Source organism: Schistocerca gregaria, chromosome 3 (assembly GCF_023897955.1).
Source record: "Schistocerca gregaria isolate iqSchGreg1 chromosome 3, iqSchGreg1.2, whole genome shotgun sequence".
In the NCBI taxonomy this organism is placed as follows: domain Eukaryota; kingdom Metazoa; phylum Arthropoda; class Insecta; order Orthoptera; family Acrididae; genus Schistocerca; species Schistocerca gregaria.
The window spans coordinates 842,423,094-842,440,735 of record NC_064922.1 but is presented as its reverse complement, the minus strand read 5'-3'; the positions used below and the strand labels follow the sequence as shown (position 1 = coordinate 842,440,735).

Genomic DNA, 17,642 nt, shown 5'->3' with positions numbered 1-17,642 from the left:
ACAAAAAAATGTAAAGCCAGTTACTCTCGGAACCCGAAATACACAACAGAATAATTATATCACACCACATTATCAACCACACACAAAAACATATACACAATAAATTCCTATAATGTTAACTTAGTTTTGTATTCTAATTGTTTTGTATTCTATATGTCTCTTCTCTTTCATTGCTATATACATACTTTTCCTTCTTTTGTATACTTAAATTTTATTATGTTAATATATTTGTTTACGTTGCTTTCGTTTTGCTAAAAACCTACAGTAACGAAATTGTCAACCAATTATAACAATGCACTTGCAGGAAAAATAAATTGTATCAAATAAAAATAACTATGTAAAAACCCTACGGGTGGTCTAGTGTGTACAGACTCTGTGAGTGTCCTACTGTTTCTCACGAGGGCAGTCGAAGAAAAAACTGTTATTCCTTTGTCACACGATATAATGCGAAGTCTCGATAGAGTAAACGAGCTGCGTCAGCGGATTCATATTCAGCGGATTCATATTCAGCGGATACCGGGACATGCTGGAATTAGGAGCAACGAACGAGCAGACCAAATGAAAAAATGGTGCAACATCTACTTGCCATCGACATCCCTCTACCACACATTCATTTTCGTAGTAGAGTCGCCCAGACAAAAAGGAATGGACAACGTTAGTGGTCACAGATCGTAACATCAATGGCACGTGGTATTCGGCAACAGATTCCGCGGCACCCGTAACAACGAGAGGTCCCCAGTGGTGGGATCGACTCTATGATATCATCTCAACGATAATGTAGGTTAAGATGCCAGGTATCTCACACTGCAGTCGTTCACCCTGGTGGGCACTCATTTGCGAATAATTGACGAAGAAAAGTTCGGAAATTTTTGTGTGATGCTCAATAGCGGTAAAAAAGTTGCATTACATAATCTGGTTGCGTGGTGTAATGTATAGGATAGCAGTTTATGATGCAGGAGGTTGTGGGTTCGAAGCTCGCCGGGTGCATTACATTTCCTTTACTTTTAAATCTTTCTCCAAATGACTTTGATCGTCATTTTTATTCAATTAACTGATTTAAATGTATTTTTTTATTTCCTTTCCTTTGTCACATCACTTTAATCATAATATCAACTTCATATTTAGCTCTCATTTTTCTTCCTATCAGTCTCTTTCCATTTGAAATCTTTGTTCATGTGCTTTTAATTAATTTTATGTATTAATTTCGTTTCTTTTTTGTTCCACATTATTGCGTTAATAATATTTCTCATTTTTTTTTAAATTCATTATACTTATAAACCATTCTTTCATTTAACTTTTCATCTGCGTTATTCTGTCCATAGTGCAATAGGTATTTAGGTTAGAATTTCAAATAACTGAATAATATAACAGATAAATATAATTAACATTCAAAAAAATTCCGATTGGAAAAAGAATGGTGCAAAGAAAAAATTCAGGTAATGAAAATAGTTCATACGGTGATCAAAATAATGTGACAACGGAATAGAAATAAAAAAATTACATTTAAACCATTTAACTGGATAAAAATAATGATGGAAGTCATTTGGGCAAAGATAGTTTACTGCACCTAAAGAGATCCGAACCCACCATCTCTTGCATGTGAAGCTATTATCCAATCCGTTACACCACGCAACCACTCTACGTCATACGACCTTTTTTTAACGTTACTGAGGTTCACGCAAAATTCCGCATTTCCTTTTTCGTCAATTTTTCTCAAACGAGGGATAACCAAGGTGAATGGCTGCACAATATGATACCTACATTTGTTTTAGAAAGTCGATAACACCGCTGGGGTCTCTCCTTGTAAAAGCATCTCATGATTATGTTCAATGTCAATGGAACACCTTCAGAATTGTGGTTGCTTGGTTTAAAGGAGGGGGGGGGGGGGGGGGGGAAGGGACCAAACTGCAAAGTTATCAGTCCCTTGTTCTCAGTAAAATAATTACACGAGGGAAAGAAGAAAGAAGACGTACAACATAATAACAGGAGAATGGAAGAACCAGTACAACGACAGAAGGGCAATCAACACGACTACGGACAAAACATGATAAAAAAACCACAGAGAGTAGCAAGAAACAGGTAGAAGAGATAAAAACAATAGAGCAGATGACCATGGCTGGCCGACCACGAGAATAAAAGGGGAAAGCCAGCTACTCTGTGACACATTAAAACATCAAGTCCAAAAGCATTAGAGTGGAGAACACAAAGGGACAAGGACATGCACGAAAGCTTATACAGAATGATAAAACGCAGCATCACATATAAAACGTAAAACAAAATTAGACGATGAGGCGGTGTCATCTAAAATTAATGGCAACGAGTCCGGTAACTGAATAGTCCGTCGCAGGGCAGCCAAAGAAGGACAGCTGCCGGGCACCGCACCACCAATGAGGTGGGTCATCACGGCGCAGGAGGTAGCCGTGTGTCACCCAAGCGTGGTCAATGTGGAACCGGTAGAGAAAGAGTCCCTGCGAGAGGCTCGCGTGGGGGTCTTCCACATATTCGTAGTCTCCTTAATAGCACGCAGTTTGTTGTGCGTACTGGAGCTATGCCATTCCGTCTCCCAACGCCGCAAAAACTTGCGGCATAGTACTGAACGCAGGTCAGTTGCAGAAAAGCCGATCTCCATAAGCGGTTTCCGCATAGCCTGTTTGGCAGCCTGTCGGCAAGTTCGTCGCCTGGCGTTCAGACGTGACCTGGGGTCCAGACAACCAGCACTGAACGACCGGACCATTGCAAGGCATACACGGACTCCTGGATGGTCGCCATCAAAGGATGACGAGGCTAGCACTGGTCAAGAGCTTGTAGGCTGCTCGAGGAGTCAGTACACAGAAGAAACGACTCCCTAGGGCATGAACGGATGTGTACAATAGCAAGACAGAGCCACCAGCTCGGCAGTGGAAACACTGCAGCCACCAGGCAAGGAATGCTGTTCAATATGTCCTCCTTGGATATACGCGAAGCCGACGTGAGCATCAGCCATCAAGCCGTCGGTGCAAACCACTTCGTGGCCTCAGTACTTTTCAAAGAATCGAGAGGAAGAGGCAACAGAGAGCCGCGGGGTTAACCGAGTCCTCAGGGCCACGTGAATGGTCCAGGAGAAGCTGCGGCCTAGGTGTATACCACGGAGGTGTACGTGAATGGACCTCAAGTATAGGTGGTAGAGGCAAGAACTCCAATTCGGAAAGAAGGGATCGGACATGAACTGCAACTGGGAGCCGTGAACTGGGCTACCGATGCGGGAAATGAACCGCTGTGAATGGGAAAAGAAGATGGTGATCCGAATGCGCAGGAGAACTATGAACGTGTGCTACGTAACTGGCCAGTAGTTGTGCATGCCTAACCTGCAATGGAGGCACTCTGGCTTATACAAGGACGATGGTCACCTGACTTGTCCTAAGAGCTCCTGCCACTAGGCGAAGTGACTGAGTCGAGTAAATGCAATGCTGAGGGCGCCGCTGAACCATAAATTAGACTCCATAGTCAAAGCGGGATTGACCAAGGGCTCTGTAGAGCTGCTGCAGCACAGAGCAATCTGTACCCCAGTTGGTGTTGTTCAGGCAGCGGAAGGCGTTAAGGTGCTGCCAGCACTTCCACTTAAGCTGACGAAGGTGAGGAAACCAGTCCTAAAAATCGATGTCTGCACTACTTTGAGTGGGTCGTCAGTAAGGTGAAGTTCTGGTTCCAGATAAACGGTACGACGCCGACAGATGTGCATGACACACGACTTTACGGCCGAAAACTGGAAGCCATGGGCTAGAGCCCATGACAGCGCCTTGTATATGGCTCCATGTAGGCGCCACTCGGCAACACCAGTACTGGTGGAGCAGTACGAAATGCAGAAGTCATCTGCATACAGAGAGAGCGAGACGGACGGCCCTGTAGCTACTGCTAGACCGTTAATGGCCACTAAAAAAAAGGTACACTCAATACACAGCCCTGCAGGACCCCATTCTCATGGATAGGGGAGACACGGAAAGTACATAGCGACAGATTTTGAATAAAAATTGGGGGCGGGCCTCTGAGACCCCACTCATATAATGTGGTAAGAATATGATGTCGCCGGGTGGTGTCATACACTTTGCATTGATTTAAAAAACAGCAACAAGGTATTGGTCTCTGGAAAAGGCTAGTCGGATGGCAGACTCGTGGGACACAAGATTATCAGTGGTAGAGCGACCCTGGTGGAAGCCAGTAGGCCACATGACTGCAGGACACTACCAAACCGCCAACACACCATACATTCCAGCAGCTTACAAAGAACGGTGGTGAGGCTGATGGGCTGATAGCTATCTACATCAAGCGGGTTTTTACCAGGTTTGAGCACCGGAATGATGGTGCTCTCCCACCATTGCGATGGAAAGACGCCATCGCACCAGATCCGGCTGAAGACGACGAGGAGATGTTGGTTGTAGTCAGAAGAGAGAAGTTTAATCATCTGACTGTGGATCCGATCAGAAACAGGAGCAGTGCCGGGGTAATGTGCAAACGCACTGAGGAGATCCCACTCTGTAAATGGAGCGTTATAGGAATCACTGTGGCGTGTAGTCAACAAGAGGACTTTCCCTTCCAGCTGCCGTTTGAGAGTGCAAATGGCTGGAAGGTAATTCTCCAACACAGAGGTTCGAGCGTAGTGCTAGGCAATCGTGATGGCGTCGGTAGAGAACACGCCATTTATGTAACACTAGGACCACCTGCGGGGGTCTGGTACCCGAAAAACACGCTTGATCCTTGCCCAGACTTGGGAAGGTCATGTATGGCACTCAATGGTCGAGACGTATCTCTACCAACACTCTTCCTCCTGTCGTCTGATAAGTTGACGAATGTGGGCACGGAGCCGTTTAAAGGCTCTGAGGTGCTCCAGGAAAGGGTGCCGCTTATGCCATTATAGAGCTCGCCGACGCTACTTAATTGTTTCAGCGATTTCTGGCGACCACCAAGGGAGTGCCTTTCGTGGGAGGCGCCCTGAAGAGCAAGGGATCACGTTTTCTGCCGCAGAAAGAATTGATGCAGTCACATGCTCGACCATCACATTGATGTTGCCATGTGGGGGAGGTTAGATGGTGACAGCAGAGGTGAAAGTTTCCCAGTCCACCCAGCCATCTCGGCAGGCGTCTGTAAGCCTGGCGCTGGGTCAGTGTCAGGAAGACAGGGAAGTGGTCACTACACCACAGGTCATCATGTGCTCTCCAGGGGATAGATGGAAAAAGTCCTGGGCTGCAAGTTGATAAATCAATGGCTGAGTAACTACCATGAACTACACTGAACTGTGTAGCGACCCATTATTTAAGAGGCAGAGGTCGAACTGAGACAGTAAAGTTTCGACATTCTGCCTCTGCCGCTAAGCACAGTGCCACTCCACAAGATCCATTGCAGACAGTTATTTCCTGTGTCGTCCTTATTCTGACAGCCACAGCTTCAAGAGGTGTTTCAAGGGGCACAGTTTCACTACAGATTGAGTTTAGGACATAAACACAAACTCCACCTGACACTCTATTATAGTCACTACAGTTCTTTATAGCCATGGAGGGCAGGGGTCCGCAAAGCCGGGAACCAGGTTTCCTGGAGGGCAATACAGAAAGCAGGTGTAAAGCTGAACAGTTGCCGTATCCCAGCCAGGCAGTGGAAAAAAACACTGCAATTCCACTGGAGGATGACGTCATCGTGAGCCTGGGAAAGCATGGAACATTCAATGATGCAGTTTACACCTCAGGGTCACCTGTCGCCACCTACTTATTGCCTGAGTAGTCTATATCCAATTGTGTCCCAGGGTCTGGCGAGGTCTAGATCCTCAGTGGACGGCAGAATCTCCACCTCATCCTCAGACACAGAGCTTGTAGGTAGTAGTGGTGTGGGTGCCACTGCAATTTCCTCAGTCTTGGAGATCTTTGTTTTGGATTTCTCTCGCTGCTCCTCGGGTTTCCCTGGCTGGGAGGACTTCACTGATTCAGTCTCCAGGACTAAGGATGAGTGTGAAGCCCTATGATCAGCTGCTTTTGGGCTCTTCAGCCACTGGCGGGTGTCATCTTTCCCACTAGCAGAAACCTGCAAAGGGAGTGACCAAAGAGACCCCTCCCTAGTGAGAGGAACCGAAGACGACTCATGCCTCTCCGGCACAGAAGTGGGGACTGATACTCCAATGGTTGGGGGGGGGGGGGGGGGGGGGGGGAGGGGGTGTTGCTCTTGAAGTAGGTGGTGCAAGAGGAAAGGACCCACCACCATCAAGGGGGCAGATGTAGTCTTCTGGTTCTGAGAAGTGACTGGGTTTGGCAGAGCTGATGGGGCTAGAACTGTTGTAGCGACGGCGTAAGACGATATCATACCTACGGGATGTAGGCGTTCAAATTTCTTCTTAGCCTCAGTGTAGGTCAGTCGGTCCAGGGTCTTGTACTCCACAATTTTCCTTTCTTTCTGGAGAATCCTGCACTCGGGTGAGCAAACCAAATGGTGCTCTCCACAGTTGACACAGATGGGAGTCGGAGCACATGGAGTACTGGGATGTGATGGGCTTCCACAATCTCCACATGTGACACTGGAAGTAGAGTGGGAAGACATATGGCCGAACCTCCAGCATTTAAAGCACCACCTTGGGGGAGGGATATACATCACAGTGGTAGGCGATCACTTTGACCACCTCGGGTAATGTACCACCCTCGAAGGCCAAGATGAAGGCACCGGGGGACAAGCTGAATGAAATGTATGCCACGTCAGTCTAAATTGGGGCACAGCTCACCGTCAGACTGCAAAAGAAGGTCCCTATGAAATATGATACCCAGGACCACATTTAAGATCTTATGGGGCGTCATGGTTACAGAAACATCCCCCAGCTTGTCGCAAGCGAGTAATGCCTGAGACTAGGCAGATGATGCCGTTTTGATCAAGACTGACCCAGATCTCATTTTCGACAAGCCCTCCACCTCCCCATATGTGTCCTCTAAAAAACTGAGGGTTTGTTGTCTTGAAAGATTCCCATCAGCTCTCGAACCTACAAGGTACCGGAGCGAATAAGAGCCGCTGCCATCCTTAGTCTGACATTTCTCCGATGGTATGCCAGGGAGGGGAACTATTTGGGGTCGTACTTCTGTGTGTTGAACTGAGCCCATGAATGCTTAGAGACTGCTGGTGTTCGACCACCAGCAAGATATGATGTACTACACTTCATCGCGTATCATTTGCCCTGATGCCACCCACTCCAACCGGGACCCCCCCCCCCCCCCCCCCCATGACCACCACCCAGCTGCAGCAAAGGCCACCTGGCAGAATGGCCATTGCCAGGAGTCCCAATGCCCCAGGGTGACCCTACCCCTCAGCGTGCGTGGTAAGTTAACGGTGCAGACATCAGCAGAGCGATCCCTGTATGATCAGAGGGGCTACAATCAACAGGGTATATGTTGGCCCCACCACAACGGACTGACTACTGTACTGGATATCAGGTGCAAGTCCACTATCATCATCACCAGTGTAGAAAACGATGCAGCCCAGTCGATGAAAAAATACGCAGCCGAGGGTGACCTTGCCCAACAGTTGGAGAATGAGCAGAAGTGCAGATCCACAGTGACGAAGGATGCAATAGATCTCCGCGCATGATGGACACGATACACCATGTAAGGCGCCCTTCCCCAATTGGCTCGCTCTTCAGGAAAACTTTCAAAAATGGAGATCAAACCCTACAGGGGACCATTACATAAAGGCCGAAACGTGCGATCTCTTTTAGTCGTCTCTTACGACAGGCAGGAATACCTCGGTTCTATTCTAACCCCAGAACCGCACGGGAGGACGACACAGAACTTTGGTTGTCCAACTGTTTGTGCTCAAGAGTCAATATTGATACCGCAGGACGGAACATCTGGCTGCATATACACAATGATACAGAAGTGTTAGTTTATGCAGTACGCAATGTCATACCTGGCCTTGAAAAACCACGCAAAAGATAAGCACATTCTCTTGCTCGCTATGTGCACACTATTAGTGCTACAGAAAAAAAAGGAACAGGACCTTTTTGTATGAATTTTAATTTAGTTAAATTTTGTACTGGAATGTTTTCGGTAGGGGGCCTAGTTTTTTAGTTACTCAAGAAAAACCTATGAAAGTTACCTTCAAACACACCCCCACACATACACTCAGCACCCACTAGCCAGGATTTCAAGAATGTTTCCAGAATGAGATTTTCACTCTACAGCAGAGTGTGCACTGATATGAAACCTCCTGGCAGATTAAAACTGTGTGCCGGACCGAGACTCAAACTCGTGACCTTTGCCTTTCCTGACCAAGAGTCGCAGATGAACTTCTGTGAAGTTCAGAAGGTAGGAGACAAGATACTGGCAGGAGTAAAACTGTGAGGACAGGGCATTAGTCGTGTTTGGGGTAGCTCAGACGGTAGAGCAGTTGCCCGCAAAGTCTCGGACCAGCACACAGTTTTAATCTGCCAGGAAACTCCTGGTATGTTGGTCGTGGCATACCCTAGGGCGCACCATACAAAAGCATATTCCACTTTTTCTGTCTTCTTCACTGACTGGCCGTATTACGCCATCAGCTTAATCACACAGTTACAAACTGTAAAACTGATGTCCGTGTAAATTTCACTGAACAATGTTGTGAATTTTAATCACATTGTCATATCTGTCAGGCCTTCTGACTATGAAACCACTGTGCTCGAAAGTATTAAATTTGGATAGATATGTCAGCGTAATTACACTACATGATCAAAAGTATCTCGATAACCCCAAAAACATATGTTTTCCATATTAGGTGCATTGAGCTGCCACCTACTGCCAGGTACCCCATATCAGCGACCTCAGTAGGCTGTTATATTGCAATGTAGGCCTATATCCTTCAGTATTATACAATACACTGAATCAATGCCGTATTTCTCAACAGCCATCGGTGCAGATTTTGTTAAGACTAAGCAAAAATCTTTCAATCCCATTCATATTGATTGTGCTACAATCTCCTTCGCCTCATTAAGACTCAGTGTCTCTTATAAAAAACTTAAGACAACCCAAGACTATCCTTTGTACACACTGTGGAGGATGTTAATAGTCATAGTTCTTTGGTACTGCCTTCTTTCTTGTAGTGTAGAATAATAATATCATTCTCTTCCACAACAGGAGTCTGATATCAAATTTTTTTAAGTTTCTTTGTATCATTCTGCTTCTAGCTTTGATCATTTCTATTTTACCATCATCTACCGGCACCCTTCCCATCTTCATACTTCCAAAAGTTTTATATAGGACACCTAGTGTGACTCCTGGATTGTCATATTACCATCATTAACTGCTAGCATTTCTCAAGAGTCTCTTGACATATACAAATAGCCTATTTATAGAAATTTTGGAGTGTTTGAGATAATTACAGGGCATGCATACTAAACAGAATACACCATATGACTATAAACATTTAAAGCCTGACTAAAAACAACTAGTTAGGATAAACAGTACTATGCAAGACATAATCAGCGTATGTATAAACTGTGACAAAAAAAGATTTTTACACCAAAAATAAATATCAGCAACACTACAATAACTCCTGTTTAAAACGGCGCAAAGAAAGCTTAGACTGCTGTAGTAATGTCAGGGTGTGGTACACATTACTTGGGCCATAGGCCTACCGATATTTACGTTTCACACCCTTTAGTGAGAAGAAGTTTTAGCCGCATATCTGCTAATATGTCAAGAACATGATTAGGTTTACACTGAAAAAAAGACTTGAGAACTTGCGTACATATAGAAGCAGTCTGAAGCAATGAAATAATCTGTCCATTACAATCTGGTACACGAAATTAAATAAACACATAAATGAAGCAAAATAAACCATACTGAATTAGTAAACCCATAGGAAACACAAGTAGAGAGAGGCCCAGTTTTTAACGTCACCATGTCCCATAATGTCATCGATGCTTCACTGATTTTTAAAACAAAAATCTTGTTTGTCCAGCAAAACAAAACTGACACGAATAAACAATCTTACATCTTATTCACAGACTGGTGCAAGGTGTAGCAAAAGCGGAGCACACAGTCGAATAATTTCCACTGACACTTGTTTCAGTTGATGTTAGCAGCTTGTACTGACCAACTGGCAACAGCATATTTAATAATGCTCTAGTAGTAATTTCTTCTTTATTATGCTATCCTCGCACACAGCAATCCCCATTAAGAAATGCGTATTAGAAAGTGATCAGAAGTAGCTTTAATCAAACATAAAATAAACAATGCTCATAAGCTTTGAAATTTCTACTGATGGACCAGATGGCTACAGATGCAATCTTTAATTAAAATCATAATATAGGACACGATAAAGCATTCTCTTTTAATTTTTTCGAATTGTTGACGACAAATTCAAGCTCCTTATAATGAAAATACAAGTTCACAGTAACAGTTTATTCGCCAGAACTCCAGGTATGCGATAAATGACAATAATCGGACGTACTGAAAAAACCTAGACTTACCTTAATGCTACAGCTCAAAAGAAACAGCAATGAAAGAAAATTGCATCTCCATCTGATGGGTACTTCTTGAAAGATTCTCATATTTTTCGTTCAGTCCCCTTAGGGTATGTATTGTTCTTCACGTAAGCACTATTGAAACTACTGTAAGGTATTAAAGTCACGTCACAGAAAGATATTGGCTGTCATGACATCGTTTTGCAGTATTTAAAATCCAGGCCCGAGCGGGAGATCAACATTAAACTCTACCAGCACTGCCAGATCCACGTCAACAATGAACAACGAATGTAAGATCCGACAGATGGTCACATCCTCACTCTGTACTCGGACGACCACACGCAAACAAAACTTAAAAGCAACTACAGTATGGCTTGGACTACACACAACGTGAACAAAACAAACGCACTCACCGCCACAGACTGACAACTACGAGCGCCAAAGATTCGGGACCAGAGATCATATAATCCAGAGATAACACATTTGTGCTTATTTTACAGACTCATTTATTCAGGTTTCGGGTCTGTAAGGAGAAAAGCATTATTGGTTACTTAGCTCTCTAAAGTCAGGCACTGTAACTATATGAACAAACATAACTAGGATTATTTTCATGTGTTTGTTCGGCACTGACACGACGAATATTTTAAAAAATAGATTACAACATAAAATAAAACACTGAGCTTTACACAATAAAAAATACTTGCCCAAAAAGACTGATTTTTTAAGCCGGTCTGTAGCATTATCCGTGATTTTGTGTATGTCCTCAAGTTCACCACTATAGGTATCTGTACATCGCAGCGAACACAAGGTAACTTGAATTCCGGACAGCTCGCTGGTGTTTGCTTGTGCTTACGAACAAGCGTTTACACTATGAGCGAAAGAAAACACAATCGAAAGTGCACTGAGAGTGCGAACTTAAAAGAACGCTGCTTTTTTTTTTAAAAAAAAAAAAAAAAAAAAAAAAAAAGACAGATATAACACAGGACGGAACCACAGTGAAATAGCCACGTTGAAAAATAGTGATGTCCTTATAGGATTGTTGTGTATGGCAGGTGCGCTGTTGGTGACGCAAAAAGCAAAAGCAATGGAGCGAAGGAAAAGAAAAATACGTTTTACAGAAGCGTCGACTACATGGTTGTAGTGTGCTAATCACAATTATAGCTCGCAACTTCATTACTCTTATTTCAGAATTTCACTCTTATGTCGGTGAACTATTTTCGCTGGTTGGTTACTACAACTAAGAGAAAAATTGTAAAACAGGACACCAACTACAACATTTGTTAGGCGGATAATGTTATGATAAAAACGCTTATATACACCTGCAGAATAGTGTAGTAAGTTGTCGGTAATATTCTACTGTATGAAACGTTATGCCCCCTATTTCTCAAGTCCAAAACAGTGAATTAATTTATTCCTTTTAATTAAGTTTCCTCGCCAAAGAAGAGAATGGCTGCAGATTGTGAATGGCTTTGAAGAGCTGTGGATCTTCCCACACTGCCTTGGAACTGTGGGTGGAAGGATCTGTGAAATTAGTGTACTTGCCAATAGTGGAACTGAGTTTTACATTTATGAAGGATTTCTCAGTAAAGTTTAATAGGGGTTGATGATGTAGAATATTGCTTTATGTATACAAATTTGTTCCCAATAATGCATATCAGATGATGGTGTTCTGAAAAATACATCATTTTGGAAGCAGGTTGATGCTAATGAGGTACTACTAGCAGGGAGAAAAAGAATTGTGCCTTATACATTCTCAGGAGACCAAGGAAACGTGTGCCACACTTGAACATACATTGAATCTGCACCCTGCTTAATATGCACAACACTCGGTTGAACATGCATTCAGCTACATACCCAGCAGAGCTAGGAGGGTGGTAGAGAATAGTTTCAGAATTATGTCTACAATTTGCCATTGTTTAGAAAAACTGTGCTTCTGGGTGTACACAATTGTGTACTAATTGCATAAGCATGCACATATCTCTCAATATTTTTAAGCGGCAGTTATAGCTCAAGGAACTTTTACGGCCTGAGAAGAGCACCCGATGAAGAGGCTGAAAATAGAAGTGTGGTTCTTGGCAGCTGGCAGAAAGGCAATGGACACCATAGTTCACTTTCACCTATGAAATATTTGCTTTGAAAATCTTTAAAGAAATGTGCAGAAATTCAAAAAGAATTTTCACTATTGACATTGCACAGGTGTAGACTTGTTAAATACAACACATTCCAATGTAGCACAGTTCCCTTATACTGTTTCCCTTCCCAGTTACATGTATTTTAATATGTCAAGATATTATACCAGTAGATCAAGGTATGCAAAACATAAATGCAGTGCAATGACAGAACCTCCATCGTTCTAAATAAACTGTGTTATTGACACACCATATTTTTATCACAAGGGAATGCTTTGCATTAGCAGTCCTAGTTGCTGAAGGAGTGTTTCCCACAATATCACGCCAATTTTTAATTTAGCTTGAAAATATACTAAAGTATTTCAGGGTCCTTAAAACCTAAAAGGCAGCACTCAGCTTTGAATTCACTTATTCAACATGAATGGCCAATTTCAGATTACTTTGTACTCAGAATTTTAGTAGTTTTGTTATCCTGCGATGTGATGACTTATGTGCTTTCAACTGCTAACATGCTACATACTTTCTTTTTTGGGTGGTGTTCACCTGTACTGTACAATCATTGTCAAACATTTTTTATAGTTTGTTTTATGACTGATGGTGATTGTGCCATATGAGATAACACTGAATGTGTCTTAATTTATGGAGGTAATAAATAGGCACAAAAAATTGAGCAAGCCAACGTAGGCAGCTGCAGAAAAACACCATATAACCTTATATGCAGTTCAAAATAGTGCCATGTTTGCTTGTTAATACACAAACAAAAACATTTATTTATTTTGACTGGGAGAATTGAACTACATTTATACATGGTCACACCCAATGAGGTAAGATATAACAAGAGAAGCCATACATATATCAAGAACCTACATAGAAAATTCCAGATTATGTTCCCGTTGCCCAAAAGTACATATATGCAAAGTATTGTCCCTGTAGAGACCGTGAAGATAATATTACAAGTATAAAAGACACCACAAACCTGGATAAACAGCCATTTGTCACCCCAGCTGCAAAGATACAGGGAGACACCTTGAAATATGGTACCAAAAATCCAAGTAAATTTGTTAGCTTCCAATGGGTTGACTTAAGACATAGTTATTTTGAGAGCTGTGGAAGATAGCACACTTTTGTAGTTATTCTGAGTGGGTTTCTTGTTTCTTATGTAAGGGCACAGGATTGTATTGTGACCGGACCTGATCATAGCCAGCATGTTAATGTAAACTATTAGTACAGCTTTATGGAATCTCTTACTCCTGAGCTGTTGCTTTTTCTAACATTGAATTTATCAAGCAGAAAAGATATAGCCTTACAGTGGTATACTTCTCCAGCACCCATGCCTCAGCTGGTACTCTATTTCGTTCAGGCCTGAAAGAAAGGATCTTTCTCATTTTCTCAGACAGAATTAATAGTGTATCCGCAATTGCATGCCACGATTCATTTATTTTTAGAATTTTAAATTGCTGATTCCACAAGCACCTTCAGGACCAATATTCTCCAATCAGAAGGTATAACATAATCATCTGTGCCCTCCATTCCCAACAACAAGTTCCCAATTTTTCATGTGAAAAACAACTGACTATGAAAGCTAATGCTGTCTGTGCTCTTTACGTGAAAGGGAGCCCCAAAGCTGAGTAAATGTGAACGAATTTTGAAGATTTAAAGCCATGCATAGTGCACTCTATCGGGTGGTTCATCAATGGCCTAGTCAACCCTCACAATGAGGGATGTCTGAGAGGCCCCATGTTATCATCATCTTAAATCTTCTTCTCCTCACATGGTTTAGGGTAGTCCATACACTCCGCAAAAGGTTAAATCCCTCTATTGGTATGTTTGGATCATCAGCCAAATTTCTATTCTTGACTTTGCTTGTACTGCACAGTCTTTTGCATTCCTTTTCTGGATTGTAAGGAAACACCATTTCACCTTGGGTTCAAGAGGTTTTTTGGTGTCAGTTCCTGGTGTATAGAAAGTTTTTGGTTTGAGAGTCCTTTACTGTACTCTCTGAATAGTATCTGATTTCAGGTGATGGTACATTTGTTAGTACATGTAGCCAATCAATAGGTGGGGGTCTAAGCATTCCAGATATTATTCTCATAGTATCTCTTAGTTAAGTATCGATTTTTGCTATGCATATGATTATGGCCCATATAGGCACACAGTACTTGACAATGCTATATACCAATTTCAATGCTGAAGTTCACAAAGTATTCGCTTCACACCCCCAGGTTGTTCCAGGAAGTTTGGACTGGATAGTATTTCTAGATTTCAATTTTTGTTTTGTATCCTCTATACAGAATCTGCACATTGCATTCCGATCAAGCTTTACTCCAAGGTACCAATTAACAAGCTTTTATTTAAAAGCTACATCAGTTTTCATTTTTTGTAGCTGAATTCCTGCAGGGAAAGGAAATTTACTTCTTGTAATGAAATTGGTTCTTACAACGAGACATTAAGAAATTTAAATTATATTAAACCAAAAAGGTTCAAATGTCTCTGAGCACTATGCGACTTAACTTCTGAGGTCATCAGTTGCCTAGAACTTAGAACTAATTAAACCTAACTAACCTAAGGACGTCACACACATCCATGCCAGAGGCAGGATTCGAACCTGCGACCGTAGCGAAACCAAAAAGGTAAATGGCTTTGAGCCATGCACGGGTTGCATGTAGCCCATTTATTGTTTGTCATCTTCTATTATGGTACTGTTGCCCTGTTTTCTTATTCCACGGGAGGACGACGGTTCAATCCCGTCTCCGGCCATCCTGATTTAGGTTTTCCGTGATTTCCCTAAATCGTTTCAGGCAAATGCCGGGATGGTTCCTTTGAAAGGGCACGGCCGATTTCCTTCCCAATCCTTCCCTAACCCGGGCTTGCACTCCATCTCTAATGACCTCGTTGTCGACGGGACGTTAAACACTAACCACCACCACCACCACCACCACCACCACCACCACCACCACCACCTCTTATTCCATTTACTGAGGTCACTAACTTCTTCCCTTACTTGACCATGAGCGCCGCAGCGCGTATCGATAAGTGCACTGTCTTACCATTTCTGGAGCGACCAATAGTAGTTCCTGGTCGTTGTGTGCCTGGCATTCAGTTCAGGACGGACCAGCAGCGAAGTCGGGGACGGAGCACTGGTGCGGTGCCGACAGCCAGTGCTCACCGACCACTGGCGACTCACATGAACTCTATGACAAGAGAGATTGGAGAGGGATGACTGTTGTTGGTCGACATATATTTGATCCTTTCACTGTTTCCGGGCCTGGGCAGTTCGGTGGTTGCCATGGAGCAGTGAGGAAATCTATCTGGCGCATAGTTTGGCTGGGGCCACTGGTGGTGTCTATGCACGGTCAAAGTGTGTGGTACTATTCCCGTTGCTACGAAGTCCATGGCTCATTAATCCTGGACACAAAAGTTGGGTTTTGACTGAATCTACCAACAAGTCACGACTGTTCACATTGTGTCATTTGGATTTCATTGTTGGCTGTTGGGACATTCCCACGAGCAACGTGTTTTTTTTCAAGTTGGCAAATTTTAGCCACCCTCTGGTGGAATTTAACTGTACTTAGTTATCTTGAACTGAAGTGCACCAGTGGAATCTTCTGCCTTGTGGATGTTAATGTTCCGGTTACCTGCCCTAGCCATTCATGTAAATTTAGGCAGTGTATTTTCTTCATCGTGTTGTTGCTGTCCAGCACGGTGTGTAGTTTGACAGCTCAATGTATAATTGATTGTGGGCACCACTATTTTCTTCGTTGTTTCATTGAACCCCCTGTTGTGTGCTGGTCGGGAGGAGCAGAAGTTATCTTGTCGGTGGGTTCGTCAATTGCCTGTCGATTTGGTTGTCGTTGGATCGAGAATGGTGGGCTGACTGCCTGTCTCACCTAAGGGAGCATTAGTGTTTGAATTCCAGGCCGACCCTCAGTAACTTCTGAGCGCCGTTGGGTGTACTGCCTCTTCTTATTTGTTCTTGTTTGTTTGTATTTCTATGGCTTCTAGCCGATTTTTAAATTAAGGTTGTTTTGACTTTAAGGTGTAAGATTGCTTGGGCCTTCAGGCTAATTAAAGAACTGTTTTAAGATAAGGTCTTTTGCCTTTTAAAAATTAAATTTTTGTTTGAGTCTTTTATTCAATAAGATCATTGCTACAGGTTCATCAAAAATGTCTCTACATTAACATTCACATCTACATCTACACCCATATGGGTGCTGTGCAAAACATACTTAAGTGCCTGGCAGAGGGTTCATCGAAGTGTCTTCACAATACTTCTCTATTATTCCACTCATGAACAGGGCGCAGAAAAAACAAACACCTATAACTTTCCAAGTGAGCTCTGATTTGCCTTATTTCATTATGATGATTGTTTCTACCAATATAGACTGGTATCAATCAAATTAAATGATTAATAAATAAATAACAACTTGACAGCAGAAAAAAAAATAATAATTATAATATTATATTTGATGTTAGTGTGTTGTCACAAGCAAAGAATGTCCTAAGCCAAGACATAGGTGTAGATGTGAAATCAGAATGATGATGCTGCATTTTATGAGGAATCACCCAGCCTTGAACTCTAATGCTTTGTGCTAACCCAAGTTAGGCTTTCTGGCCTAGATAAAAATACTGACTAACCATAAACAATATTTCATGAATTACATTAATTTTAGTACGTTATGGTACCAACAATAATCTGATTAAACACATATTAGGCATCTCCATCAGAGTGATGGAAATTTCAAAGAAAATCTTTTGACCTTGCCTAGAAATTATGTAATTTCTTTATTGCTGAAGCCCACAAAACATATGCCATGTGTTAGAATGAATTAGCAGTTCCAAAAGTTATCAGCTGACAGACTGAGTTTTTACTTTATTTTCTGGATTGAAAACTATGTTGTGACCTCCTTGATCGGCCTAGCAGAATCTATGCCTTGACTTGGGTAATCAAATGCTTTTCTTTTAAATAACTGTATCAGTTACGGCTGCCTCACACACTAGGCAATACTTGTGTGTGCAATTGACAAGGATTAGTTTAACCAACCAGTACCCAATACTGCATAAAGGACTCGGCACAA

The 17,642-nt window shown here is 42.6% G+C and overlaps 1 protein-coding gene across 4 annotated transcripts in view; it reads right to left on the bottom strand.

Annotated features, from left to right (window-relative positions):
* LOC126354729 (tyrosine-protein phosphatase 10D) overlaps positions 1 to 10,961 on the bottom strand; it is a 341,160-nt gene extending 330,199 nt beyond the window's left edge. For 2 of the 4 annotated variants that reach the window (XM_050004589.1, XM_050004590.1), the window contains exon 1: positions 10,445 to 10,873. In XM_050004589.1, coding sequence (XP_049860546.1) covers positions 10,445 to 10,525 — 81 coding nt within the window. In that variant the 5' untranslated portion in view covers positions 10,526 to 10,873. Of the gene's footprint in view, positions 1 to 10,444 lie in introns of all 4 variants that reach the window. The other 2 variants (XM_050004587.1, XM_050004588.1) reach the window with 2 other exon arrangements.
* Positions 10,962 to 17,642: the final 6,681 nt, after the last annotated feature.